A 14,507-nucleotide genomic window follows, 5' to 3' on the forward strand; every position below is an offset into this window, starting at 1 on the left:
CAGGATCTCTGTGCGCATGCCAAAGGTTTTCGGTCGGCACATGCGCACAGAGATTACAAGAAGGAAACATCATCGCAGTCAGCATCGCATGGGAGGAGAAGAGAAGAGGCAAGTGACAGGTGAGTGTTGCACTTCACAGGAACAGCAGTTTTTCGGAACTGCTGTTCGTGTGAAGGTTTTTTAATAAATATGAAAGTTAGTTCAATCCTTAGCAATGCGAGGAGGATTGAAAACTAACTATCATATTTGCCGATGCGCCTTAAATAGGCCCCTCAGAGAGGAAAGCCTTTGGAAACATTTGCCCGGAAGAGATGCATGGGACAGACTCTTGGATGGAGTATTTGATTGGCTGGAATTCACGTGATGTGAAATCAGACCCTGTGTAGAGCTCCGTCGTAAAGGCCCCCATACTGTGAGGGGGCGGGGTCACTGCAGAGAGCTCCTAGCAGTGAAAAGTCCCTTGATATTGGAATGACATTTGCAAGTGGCAGTGTGAAATGCAGCAGTGCGGCTTCAGTAAGAATATCCCTATATAAGATGCACCGTGGCAAGCAGAATCCTTGGATAGTTTGATATAAGTTTATCATTCCAGGAATGTGAAGGTTAACCTCTGAAGTAGTGCTGATAGCTGTTATTGAGAGAGGTAAGTCGAAATACAGCACCCAGCAACACTGGGTTTGCAGCTGTGTAAATATATAAAATGAACTCAGCAAGAAATGTGCAGGTGGAAGCTGGACTTGTAACCATTATGATCTGTGTTGAAGGAGTTTGGCGTTTGAATCTATGTCCATTGTAACCATTATGATATCTGCAGGAAGAGAAGGCGTTGGAAAATTAAAACTGTTTCATTTTTCTTTGAGATGGTCTGGTGCACAATTATTTATTTGACATTGTAATACACACTACTAGGGTCCAGTTCATGTTAATTGTGTTTAAACAACTGGTGTATTTAGAAGACATGAACCCACACCATAGCCGTCACTTCATTACAACCCTTTTGTTCTGGATGTATCAATGTACAAATATGGTTGTCAGTGACTCCTATGAATAAATGTATTTACACATATGTTAGTTGTTTAATCATGCTTTACTATGCATGCTAAATCCTACCCTGATGGCTTGATTACTGTTGTTATTTTTTAAACAAAATAAAATGGAAACTCCCTAAATATATAACAAATTGTAATATGTAATTTATAAAACATTGACTTACATAACTAGAATACCAGTATTGGAGTGGAGGAGCAGTTACTTTTAAAATGTTTGCTAATCACTGAAGGTACAGTAAACACAGTGTAATCTGATCTTATTGCAAAAGTAAAGAAGGATGGAGCCTGGCAGTCATTGATATTGTGTGCACGAATCACAGAAGTGCTGCATTCATATGTAAGTAGCCTATCCCAGAACTCTGGACAATGTTAAAGCAGAGCTTTCAGAGGAAACGGACACAATAAAACTGGATGATAAACATCCTTCCCATGCCGTGAGGAATGAAATGAGGACACCTGGAATACACCGATAAAAGAATATGAGGTTTTTGCACAACTACAATAAGCTATTTCTCTTTATATATGGATCCTTGGGGAAAATGACTTTTTATGTATCTTTTTTCATCTTTGTGACTACACTGGGAGCTGCGCTTTTGTTCCTTTGTAATTTCAGTCATTTGAAAGGACAACGTAATTTACACAGATACCAGTTTTCCCATGATGCATCTCTGCTAGACATTGCCTGTGACACTTTGGTCAAAAAGAAAAATTCTTTTATTTGGGTAAATTCCCTAGCACCTTTTAAGAGAATGAAATGCGAGGACGGATACCTCCGACAAAACCACTACATCACGGCTCCTCTCTCAGAGGAAGAAGCAGATTTTCCTCTAGCTTACATTATTGTAGTGCATAAGGAATTTGACACATTTGAGAGATTGTTTAGGGCTATCTACATGCCTCAGAATATATACTGTATTCATGTGGATGAGAAGGCGAGTGGCGCTTTTTTGCAGGCAGTAGCTGATTTAGTCAATTGTTTTCCTAATGCTTTTCTCGCCTCAAAAATGGAACCTGTGGTGTACGCTGGAATATCCAGACTCCAGGCTGATCTGCACTGCATGAGAGATCTGCTGGAATCAGAGGTACAATGGAAATATGTGATCAATACGTGTGGGCAGGATTTTCCTTTAAAGACAAACAAGGAGATTATACAGCATTTGAAAAGCTTTAAAGGGAAAAATATCACCCCCGGGGTGCTGTCTTTAGCTCACACCATACCCCGGACTAAATATGTATATCGTGAGGATATAGTTAATTCTCATGTGTTAAGGACCAACATCTTAAAGCCCCCTCCTCCTGATAATATCACCATCTACTTCGGGTCTGCATACATTGCACTGACAAGGGAATTTACTGCATTTGTTCTGAAAGATAAGAGAGCTGTGGATCTACTGAGATGGTCTAAGGATACTTACAGCCCAGATGAACATTACTGGGTGACACTGAACAGAATAGCAGGTATGTGCATTGCAACTTACATTTTCATATCTTAATGCAATTATTTAGTTTAAATAATAAGAAAACTTACTCATTTTTTTGCTTATCTTTCCTTAATGAATCAGGCTTATTTTTAATAATAATAATAATAATAATAATAATAATAATAATAATAGTAATAATATATTAAATATGGTTATAAGTGTAACCCCGGGAGCTCACCTGTATAGGGAGTCCAGATCCTAGGAGTTAAGTCACAGGGAAGGAGTCACTGGAGTGTGACGAGCAAATTCTGTCTCGAACATAGGTGACTGCATCATACAGAGGATTATCCATCAGTACTGAGGCCATCTGAGCTAGAGGTCTGTGAACTGTCACAGGACTTTTTGTGGGCTGCACCCACTTTGTGGAATTTCCTTCTTTCGCAGAACAAGACTTTCCACTAGTCTTTAAACCTTCAAAAGTACTCTGAAAATCCACCTGTTCAGGCTAGCTTATCAAATTCTTCAACCAACCCTTTAACCTTCTTGGAGTACTCTATTACCACCCTCTATACAGTTCACACAAGACTTGTGTCCTTTGTGTACCCAATCAAACCTCTGACCCCTGACCTCCTGTCCAACATTGTTGTGTGACTGGATCATATAGTCCACTAAGCACTTTCTCCCTTTACAATCTGGCTGGACCAATATGCAGTATATAGCTGTTAACCTCATGTATCATCATCATCATTTATTTATATAGCGCCAGCAAATTCTGTAGCGCTTTACAATTGGGAACAAACATTAATAGAACAATACTAGGTAATACATACAGACAGAAAGGTAAGAGAACCCTGCTCGTAAGATTACAATTTATGGATCAAATTCCTATTGTCCTATAGATTGTAAGCTTGCGAGCAAAGGGGCCCTCTTACCTCTCTATCTGTCTATGTTAATGACGCATAGTATAAAGTACTACAGAATATGCTGGCTCTATAAAAATAATAATAATCATCATCATCATTTATTGATATAGCTCCACTAATTCCGCAGCGCTGTACAGAAAACTTACTCATATCAGTCCCTGCCCCATTGGGGCTTACAGTCTAAATTCCCTGACACACATAGACAGACTAGGGTCAATTTGTTACCAGCCAATTAACCTACCAATATGTTTTTGGAGTGTGGGAGGAAACCAGAGCACCCGGAGGAAATCCACACAAACACAGGGAGAACATTCAAACTCCTCACAGATAAGGCCATGGTCAGGAATTGAACGTATGACCCCAGTGCTTTAAGGCAGAAGTGCTAGCGATTTAAACACAGTACTGCCCAATAATAAATAATCATAATAAAAATATACCTGTCAGAGAGGGAATTAGCTACATTCTTCTAGTTCTAAATTTCCATTTTATCATTGTCTCTTGTATGTGACACCATACATATATAATTATTGCTGTTACTGCTAAAGGTGCTACTGAGAGTATTGTCATTTTTGACCCAGCCACTTTATCAATGTTGTTAATGATAATTTTACTGTTATTTAATGTTATCATTGATTGCCTTTATTGAAGGCCTTGATTGAATGCAATTTTCACTGGACTATTGCTCAGTTAATCTTTTGCACTAAGATTGTACCACTGTTTAATACATGCCATTTGTATTTCATGGATGCATTGATTTCAACACACTTCATTTCTGTCAGAGATATGACCTTTTACCCTTACCCTTAATTTAACAGATCATGGGTGTTTCAGTATAATAAGTCATACTTGCCAACCTTTGAAAGGTGAATTCCGGGACATCCCGGGCAGGGGACGAGGTTGGAGGGCAAGAGGGGACGGGGCGTGGTCAATCGCATAATTTTGGTCCCACCCCGCGACAAAACGTCATTTTGTTGCGGGGGGCAGGGCCAAAATGACGTGATTCACTGCGAATCGCGTCATTTTGACTAGTAAGTTTCAGTATGCAGGATACTTGCCTGCTCTCCCGGGAGTCCGGGAGACCTACCCGAATTTCAGGAGTCTCACGGACATTCTGGGAGAGTTGGCAAGTATGTAATAAGTGTGTCAAGTGACTTTACCCCTTTTTTAGTGTATGTGTGTGTCATCACCAGACCTTATTAGGGAGTAGTGCAGGGGTCTCCAGAGTCAGCCCTGGTGGACCTTCCCAAGACCTGCAGCCCCAAAGAGAAATCTTGACTCAAATACAGAAACTACATTTGAGAAGAGGTGAAACTAACCTATAATGACATTTATAGCCCCTGAGAAACCCGTTAGATATAGCAATGTATATTAGTTAAGCTGCAACAGTGGAAACTTTATACATATGGATCTCTATATTAACATGCAAGATGATTAATAAGAAGTCAAGACTTCTCACTATCTACAGTGATAGTATTCTGATCTAAATGCTAATTAACATAAACAGTCTGTAGAGATTGGGGTTAACAGAACAGGAATGACATGACAATGTAGGTGCAAGTTAATGATAACATAAACAGCCTGAGGAGGTTGTGAGAACAAAACTGATGAATCCCTTGAATGTGGGAGAGATCAGATACTGAGATTTTCAGTGCAGACTGTCAGAATAACACCCCTTTAGATATGGGCTGAATAATGTAGATTATAGCCCTGAAAGTACAATGTATTGTACACATATTGGGGTCTATTTATGACCCTTTGTTTTTTTCAGTAGAAACTTTTCAATCCTCATTGCATAGATGTGGATTGAAAAGTTTCTCATATGTATCAAAAAATCAACCCAGGAACAGCCGTTCCTAAAAAAGGCTGCTCCTGTGAAGAGTATCACATACCTTTCACTGGAGTCTTCTCGTTTCCTCCCTGTGCGAAGCTGCTCAACCCTCTTTCAATCCCTGTGCGCATGCGCCGACCGTTAAACTCGGGCAGTGCACAGAGATCCCTGACCGAAAAACCTGAGGCATGTGACATGGAGGGATCATGTGATCCCTCCAGACATGCGCTGTTTTCAGTGAAAGTTTTCAATCATGGTAATGTACGCCAGCTTCAGATGGCGCCAGCTTCAGATGACGTACATTAACATGATTGAAAACTTACTTTCGTTCGTTGGTACATAGCGTTACTGAGCACTTCCCATACACTGTTATGGGGAGTGCTCAGTAAAACGATGAGAAATGCAAAGCAGCAGATATCGATGCTAGAATAATACATAGTAATTTAGCGGTTAATCCCCGAAAACAACAGTTTTCGGGGATTTACCTCTATATTACAGGGGGGAGAGCTTTGATAAATAGGCCCCCTTAAGAGATCTGACACTGACTACATTTAACTCCCAGTCAAGGGAATAAGGCTGTGTAGACGCTACAGGAAAATTCTAACGATACCATAGTCAAAGCGATTTTGCCAACATCAGGGAAAAGAAAGTCCTGATCAGCATGTTGGTTGGTAGCTAATCGTTCAACGCTGATATCCAGAGCCGTAACTTAGAATTTTAGCGCCTGGGGCGAGAAAGAAAAATGCCTCCTCCTAGCCCTTAATTTTAACCAAATGAAACTAAAATATTCATAAACTGCGCCCCCCTTCAGCGTTGCGCCCTGGGCGGTCGCCCCTATCCACAGCCCTAATTACGACCCTGCTGAGATCCATGTCATTGTAACCGTATCCACACCTTGTTGAATCCCTGTATTGTTCATTCACAGAGTGGTGATCTACATAACTGTGTAACTGGTAGTCCAGGCCATTTGAATAGCGGGTAATGAGTTTACAAAATAAGAGCTGGGTACACACTACATGTGTAAATGTGTTATTATGGGGTTGTAAATAACATTATATATAAAGGGGCTAACAGATCCTAGACTATAAAAATGCCTGTACCAGCACAGAAATAAGAGACTAATAACAAACACAATATCACTGTAGGGCATGCAGAGAATAAAACCAAGTTTAATTTAATGAAAGAATGACTGCATGAATGAGGAAGTGTACGTCTGTTATAGCTTAATTGCTGTTCCAATTCTGCTGAGTGCATACACACTGCGGAATTGGAATGATGTTGTTCCATCGTTGAACAAGATTTTTAATCTCGTTCAATGATATTATGTGCTTTGGAACGATAATTATCAATCTCTGCAGGGTACACACTACTGTGATATTGGGCCAATCAGTTGTTTATCTTCTGATTGGCTCAATAATCTGCTGATAACACTGTAGTGTGCACCTGGCCTAAGAATTCTCCTCAGTCTATTTGTCAAATGTGATAACACATAACAGGCCTGAATAATTAAGGAAAGTATGTCAAAAAATGTAGTAAGTTTTCTCCTGGACAAAAGCATGTTACAATGCAAGGAGTGCAAATTAGTTTATTATTTTGCGCATAACATAAGTACTGGCTGTTTTTTTCATGTAGCACACTAATACTTGATAGCTTTATTTGTACACAGAAATTTAAAGTTGATCTAGAACATGCTTTATCCCAATTATAAATCTGCCATCACATTTTAAATTTGCCTACACCTCCAAAGCAACATGGTTTTGTCAAGGTTCAAAAATTACTCATGTTTTTTTGCTTTTGTTTCCTTAATGAATCCGGACCAACCTGTTTAGCTAACGATAATCCTGATTAAAGGTAAATATATGTGTGACAGATCAATAAAGAGCTGTTATTGGATAAAGTGTAACTCATCTGGTATAACAACTAATTACTGAGGAATCCCTTGAATAAACGGCACTGTGGGGGAGAGATCAGATTGTGACATTTTCGGTGTAGACTACCAGAATAAAAGCCCTCTAGATATGGGCTGAATAACGTAGATTATAGCCTTGAAAGTACAATTTTTGAACACATATTAAGAGATCGGACACTAACTTCATTTAAATCCCAGTGACGGGAAAAAGAATTCTCCTCAGTCTTTCTGCCAAATGTGATAACACATAACCTGTTTAACTGACAAGAATTCTAATTAAAGGCAGATCTATGTGTGACAGATTGAGAAAAAGCAGTCATTGGAAGTTTGTGATGAACTCAACTGCTTTAATAACTAAGACAGAACCGCAATACTTTTGGAGAGACATATAATAATTTAATTACTTTTATAATGTCGAAAGAAAAGCTGTTATATATTGAGGTATAACAATGTTATTGAAATAAACTATAGATGACAGAAACAGTCACAACAGAATATATAAATTCATAATATTTGAATCTCAATGTAGCTACATAATATACATAGAGACATTCTGGGTATATTACGATCTGAATAGAGGAACATTCTGGTTTAAGAGATATTCGTACAATATAACATGATTTTACAATAAGTAATACATAGAATGGACAACTAGACATTTAAATAACCATAAACAACCACAACCCTGCTGTTGTTTAATTACAACATTTTAAACACTTTTGTTCTATCTACTGTGACTTCTACTGTATTTTAATATTTCCCAGGTTGTAGATTCATGTGTATGGCAGTTGTAACATGATTTTAATAAATAAGAAATAAAGAATTGAGATTTTATTAAAGAGCAAGTAACAATTATTGGTGAATTATTGAGTGCCCTCACTATAAGAGAACTCTTCTTCTTTGTTAGGTTGCAATAATAACTCTGCATCTTTAGAAATTATAACTGCAAATGTAACAAGTACACTTGAATTTATTTCTAACTTTTATTCCTTTAGGGCCTCATTTAGAGTCGTACGCAAAGTCCATTTCAGGCACATCCTGCATATTTCCACTGATGGGACATGCGCAGTAAGCAACAGTTCCCTGCAGTTCTCTCTGCTTTTCAGGCGCAGTGTACTGCGACAGCTTGCATCTCAGTAGGAAGGAATGGGTGGAACACAGAATTATGTAGGCGTGCCCATGAATAATTCAGATACTATGGGCGTCTACCCCCAAAAACTACCCTAGTCTGATCAAAACGCAGGTGGAGCACATGTCAAACAAGACTGAAAGAGTGCGGCAGGAATTAGGTGGCGCAAGTAGTTAGCTAGCTGTGAGAACTGGTCGCAGCTTGGTAGGGCATAATGAGTGGCATGCAACCCCAGTTGCGTCCCACTACCAAGCTGCGGCCCACTCCCACTCCTACTCTTTCATGTAAGTCTTAGATGCACATTGCGTCCGATTCTAAATGAAGTCCTTAGTATTCAGCCCTTGAATACAGATGATTTTAAGTGCATGGGAAGTAAAGTCATTTCAGAAGAGCATTGGAAAATAATCCTAGAAAACACAATTATATTCACATCTTCCCACTTTGAATATAAGACGGACGAGATCTGTCATCATATAGTAGTGGTGCTAGGAAATTGCACTTACCCGCTGCCACTAGTGCCTGTGAACCTGAAACCTTTCTGTCAGTGACAGCTAAGGTATTTTTTGCTGGGTCCAGGAGCCATAAAAGTATTTTCCTGTTCTATGATCATTACACATTAAATAAACTCCATGTGTTAAATGCGAATGACTAGCACATTTCTATTTTGTTATAGAACTTGATATGTAATCCAAATACAGGACAAGAATGCAGGTGCGCCCTTTAGACACTAAAATCCTACCACTCACAATACACTTGCAATAAGGAATGTTTGTTATTGTGATTAGCATGTTTTCAGTGCTAGTCACAGTGATGCAACTTTTCATTCACATGACAAATTTGGATGTAATCCAAGTACCCTGAATGATTTTGTTGCATATACCTTAAATGTGAATGCTAGTGCAATCCATACAAGACTTTATTTCTGAAATTCTCAAATATATATATATATATATATATATATATATATATATATATATATATATCAGTAAAGTCACTTTTTGTTTTTACACACATATTATAGTCACTTCTAACTGTGCGCCAAAGGGGACACCTCTTTTTAATTTTTACTATCCACAAGGGGTGGGACTATCCCTTGATTTCTTTGTCCCCCCAGGCAGCCTTCTCTATATACCCATTTGAGGGAGTGCGGACCCCCATTCTCCATATCTACAATGTATATATATATATATATATATATATATATATATATAAACTTTTTTTTTTTTACATACACATATTATATAGAAGGGCCCCCTTAACTAACCTTAAGTCTGATCCCCTTCTCTTCTTTTTTCCCTCACTGTGTCTCTCTGTTCTGCGCTCCTCCATGCTGTGCTCACAGTGAATGTCGGGCACATTCACTGCGAGCACAGCACGGAAGAAGGGACCAGGGAGGGAGCCGGATCGCCACCTGACCACCTGATCTGAACTGTCAGGTGACTGCAAAAGGTAAGTGTTTTTTTACAGGATTATTTTTTACAGCAGACTTGCCTTGGGCCCCCTTTCCCCCTGGGCCCCCGGGCACCTGCCCATCGTGCCCAGTCAGTAAAAAGGCCCTACTTATGCCACCCTGTCTGTTGCTGCTGGGAACCGACTGGGCTTACTTTGTCACTGTTCCCTTTCGTTATTCCAAATGCACCCTCTAACTGCAGTAGGTGAGGCTTAAAAATGCTGCCACCACTGGACTCCTTACCGGCATCCAGTACCGGGTTTCTTCTGGGTAACTGTCACTGCTAGGGTATCCCCTCGCTGGTACACCTGGGCTGGTACCCATGACCGCTTACTATGGATCAGGGTTGCTGTTGATGGATCCCCCCTGGCCTATCACACTGGCCAGAGCTGCTGGGTAGCGGGCAGAACAGTGGTGCTGGGAAACTGGGTCCAAACCTCAGACAGACGGAAACGGATTAGATTTTGAGTCTAATCTGTAGGTCACAGGATTTTTAGCATGGAAGACGTTTTCAAGTAGGTCTTTGAAGTAAGTGATGTTTATTTGCAGTCACACTGATTGAAGGTACCAGTGATCAGGTCAGATGGAACAAGAATGATGATACATTTCACTGTACAAGGTCTCTCTTTTTATACAACTTGGATACAGCCTTACAGGGTAAGCTAGCCCCCCGAGGTTGAGTTATTTTTAGTATCAGGATACGATATATGTTTCCCAAACATGGATTTACATGCCATGCAAAGCTAACAATATTTACACTACTTTGTTATGTGCTGAAACTTGATGCTTTCGTTATCTGAAATGCAGCCACGCCAGACAGCCAGGCAGCGGACCCCTGCTGGGTATACAGGCTAAACAGGTGTTTGTCACATCACATGCAGTCTTACTTAGCATTTCCTGCTATCAGCAAACAGACTTCCTCTAGCAAAGTTACAAACTCAAACAATGACACTTCCATAGAAAGCACATCCCAATGTAACACGATAAGTGCATTTCAAATTATACATTGGTGCCTGCACCTCTGATTGAAATACATTTCTACAATAAATTATTTCTACATGATCCAGCCACAAATAAGTTATTTATAAATGATCCAGTCACATTGTTCTTACCATTCAGTGGTACTTTTATCACTAATTATACATTGTTGTTCATATTTATATCCATGACTTTTTGCTTTAGATAACATTTCTGATCATTCTATGTATAACTAGTTTCTAAAAATTAATCATAATGGAAAATTGCAAGTCAAAATCAGTAAGAAGTCAATTCAGTTCCCAGTATTCACACATGATAATACTTCACACAGAAAAATACAAAAACATTTTTAGCTTCAAGCCATTTGAATCTTCACCTTTTTGTACTATTGAGATAAAAAAATAACTTTTTACATTTATGTTATGTCCCCATAGAACATATAGGATGAGCACAAAAGTCCTATACAATTCTTTTTGCATGAAAATAAATATTATTGCTTGGATTTGCTCTCCACAATTCAGGGACAGTGGGATTCAAGCACAAAAGTTCTTTAATCTCACTGTAATCCATAGATAATGTATATTTTGTTTCCCAAAACATAATAAAAATGCATTTAATTCTTACAAAAAAAAACCCTTTAATGCTGAAGAAACTTTTCGCTATGAACACCTATTGCTCTGAAGGGCTAGGTATCACCCATAATATCTGTTCTTTAATGTCATCTTGGGGTGACGTCAGGGCCAGACTGGGACTAAAAATCAGCTCTGGCATTTAAAACACACAGGCCCACCTGCTGTGAGCTCCATGCTCGATATTGTTGCATGCTGAAGTGGCGTTGCTGGTGCAGTCCAACATGAAGCATCAGCACAAACTTGTGTATCACGCTTTGTCTTCTGCCCACCCTGATCAATTCCCTTGTTGTATAATCAGTTTGCTTGAATTACAAAAGCGTACTGTTCTGACTGCGTGCAACAACATAAAATGACTACAGTAAACCCAGGGCCTGATTACGGGTTCCGGTCACCGTAGGCAAATACACCGACAGCGCTTCCCTACCCCCCCACCCCCCCATGTATAGGAATACTCCTAAGTATAAATATTGGGAAATATTCTCTAGCATTCAAATTTAAATTGACTGGACCGTTGTCTCTTACCTGTTCTTGCTATTCTCTCTTGCTGCTTTGTTGTCTTCTTGCTGTCTTTTGGAAATTTGGAGTCCTGTATTAAAAATGAAAACATTTTATTATATAGCAAAATGTTAACAAACTCTGAATGATTAGGCTCTTTAATTAAAAAAAAACACTCCATTATTGCCAGACAATAACTACCCCATTGTACAGGCATATATAAGTAACATCTGAACATTTGCGGTTATTAAAATATTAACCTCTACCAGCCCTATCTCACTGGTATTTAATATTCTAGTGATATCTGAGACCAGAGAGCAACCAATGAACCGCCACACAAAAAATATATCATGCCCCCCAAAGCTGCTCTATTACCCCCCCAAGACATTTCATTAACCCTGTAGGTATTTTCATTACCCCCCTGCAGTAACTGTCACTGACCCCCACCATTTTCCCTATAGTAATGCAAATAAAAAGTAAATACACCAATACACTTACCTCAGCAGCCTCCTGGAATCCACTGTGCGCCCTCTACAGCTAAACTGCGTTTTGTGAATCCTACGCGACTGCGCATGACGCCACAACGTCACATTGCGCGGCCGCGGAAAACGTGAAGCTCGGGAGCTGGGCCAGCCCACACAGCTGTCGTGACGTTACACGTCATGGCGTTCCACCGCGCAGCTGCGTGAAACTTGAACCGCCGGATCCCGGGAGCGCTGGGACCCGGACCGGTCCACACAGCCATCAGCCCTTCTGGCAAATGCCAGAAGTGCCAGATGGCCAGTTCGGCCCTGGGTGACGTTAATAGAGGAGATCACTGAATTATTTTTTTTTATTGATGAAACAATTTTTTTCAGTGATAGTCTCTAGGCTGGATAACCACTAGCTTGCTTTTGTGTCAAAAAAAGCAAGTGCAAACCAGTTGTGATAATGCATATAAATGCTTTTGATATACGGTTCACATACAGTATACTCGCAGTTGATATGTGCTGGATGTGTTCTCACTGGAGGACAACTAGCATGGTTTCCTCTTTGCTGATGTAGAAACCACCACCAGTCCAGTCTAGACCTGCAGGGCCAGTCGTACTATTAACAGGGAAACCTGCAGTGGGGAGACCCTCTATTCTAGAGGGAACCAGCACTAGTCTGGTCAGAGCAGGGCTGGAAAACAGCATGTTGTCCCTCCCACTGACTACCAGACCTGCACCGCAAAGTACTGGGGATCTTTTAGGCCTCTCTGGGCTATAGGGGGCCAGGGCAGTGAAACAGATTGGGACCCCTGCATTTGCAACCTTGCCGCCCAGTGGTCTTAGTTTAATGGACAGAGGTTCCTAATACCACTGTCTATTATACCAAAATAATTTAAACAAACCTTTTGTAACAGTTTCCGTTAATAAAATACTCCCAAAACATTGTTTACCACTTTATCATAAAATAAAATCTTGTTTTCTTCTTTTTCTGTAATCCAATGGACAAGTGTCAATCATGTTATAAAGATGAATTAGAAGAGAGAAGATTTTTATATTAAAGTGGTGAACATAGGTCTTGGGAACATTTTATTTAATTAACATTTATTTCATTTTTATTTATTTATTGGCTAATGTAAAACTACATGATCGAACATGCACTGGCAGCCACGACTAAAAGGACCTGCTTGTGGCTTTGGTTTAAACAGCAGGTTAATCAGCGCTGCTCACAGTTGAATGCAAAATCCTGGTTTAGTGTCCATCTTCCTGCTTGCCAAGCCTTATACAATTCATGGCAGCAGTGAATAAGTGGAACTTTGCGTGCTAAAACATGCTGAAATCCTGCTTGATGTGTCTAATTGAATCGGCCCCTAAAGATTATGAGCCTGATTCATTAAGGAAAGTAAGGCAAAGAAATTAGTCATTTTTATCCTGGGCAAAACCATGTTACAATGCAAATTAGTTTATTTTTTTGCACATAAGATATATACTGTCTGTTTTTTCATGTAGCACAAATATACTTGATAGCTTATGTGTACACTGAAATTTAAAGTTGATCTAGGACATGCTCTAACCCAATTAGAAATCTATCCTCACATTTTAAATTTACCTCCCCCTCCAAAACAACTTGGTTTTGCCAAGGTTCAAAGTTATTTAATTTTTTTGCTTTGCTTTTGTTAATGAATCAGGCCCTATGTGCTTTGTCTATGTATCATATAAACCTTAATAGAATACTAAATTTGCATTGATGGCCACAACAGTGGACTTATCTTAGTAGTTTGCAAATTAAATACTTTAAGGACCTCATTTAGAGTCGGACGCAAAGTCCGTTTTAGGCGCATCGAACAAAAAAACACTATCACGCATGTGCAGCAAGCAACATATCCGCCTGCATCTTGGACGCAATTTACACTTGCGACAGCTTGCGGCTCACTACGAGAAAAAGGGCGGAACGCGGAATTGTGAAAGCATTACCCTGTAAGTAAATCCTAGACGGAGTGAGGCGCAGACGCAACACGTCAAAAAAGGGCTAAAACTGTGCAGCAGGAATTAGGTGGCTCAAGCAGTTAGCTAGTTGCAGAAACTGCTCGCAGCTCAGTAGGGTATTACGAGTGGGACACAACTGGGGTTGCTTGCCACTCGTAATACCCTACCAAGCTGCGGCACACTCCCACTCCTACACTTCTAAGACGGACTTTGCATCAGGCTCTAAATGAGGTCCTAAAA

The 14,507-nt window shown here is 39.8% G+C and overlaps 1 protein-coding gene across 2 annotated transcripts in view; it reads left to right on the forward strand.

The window, feature by feature from the left end:
- Positions 1–1,404: 1,404 nt before the first annotated feature.
- LOC142158786 (N-acetyllactosaminide beta-1,6-N-acetylglucosaminyl-transferase-like) overlaps positions 1,405–14,507 on the forward strand; it is a 69,947-nt gene continuing 56,844 nt past the window's right edge. For both annotated transcript variants that reach the window (XM_075213056.1, XM_075213057.1), the window contains exon 1: positions 1,405–2,507. In XM_075213056.1, coding sequence (XP_075069157.1) covers positions 1,529–2,507 — 979 coding nt within the window. In that variant the 5' untranslated portion in view covers positions 1,405–1,528. The remainder of the gene's footprint in view (positions 2,508–14,507) is intronic.

This window comes from Mixophyes fleayi, chromosome 5 (assembly GCF_038048845.1).
Source record: "Mixophyes fleayi isolate aMixFle1 chromosome 5, aMixFle1.hap1, whole genome shotgun sequence".
NCBI lineage: Eukaryota > Metazoa > Chordata > Amphibia > Anura > Limnodynastidae > Mixophyes > Mixophyes fleayi.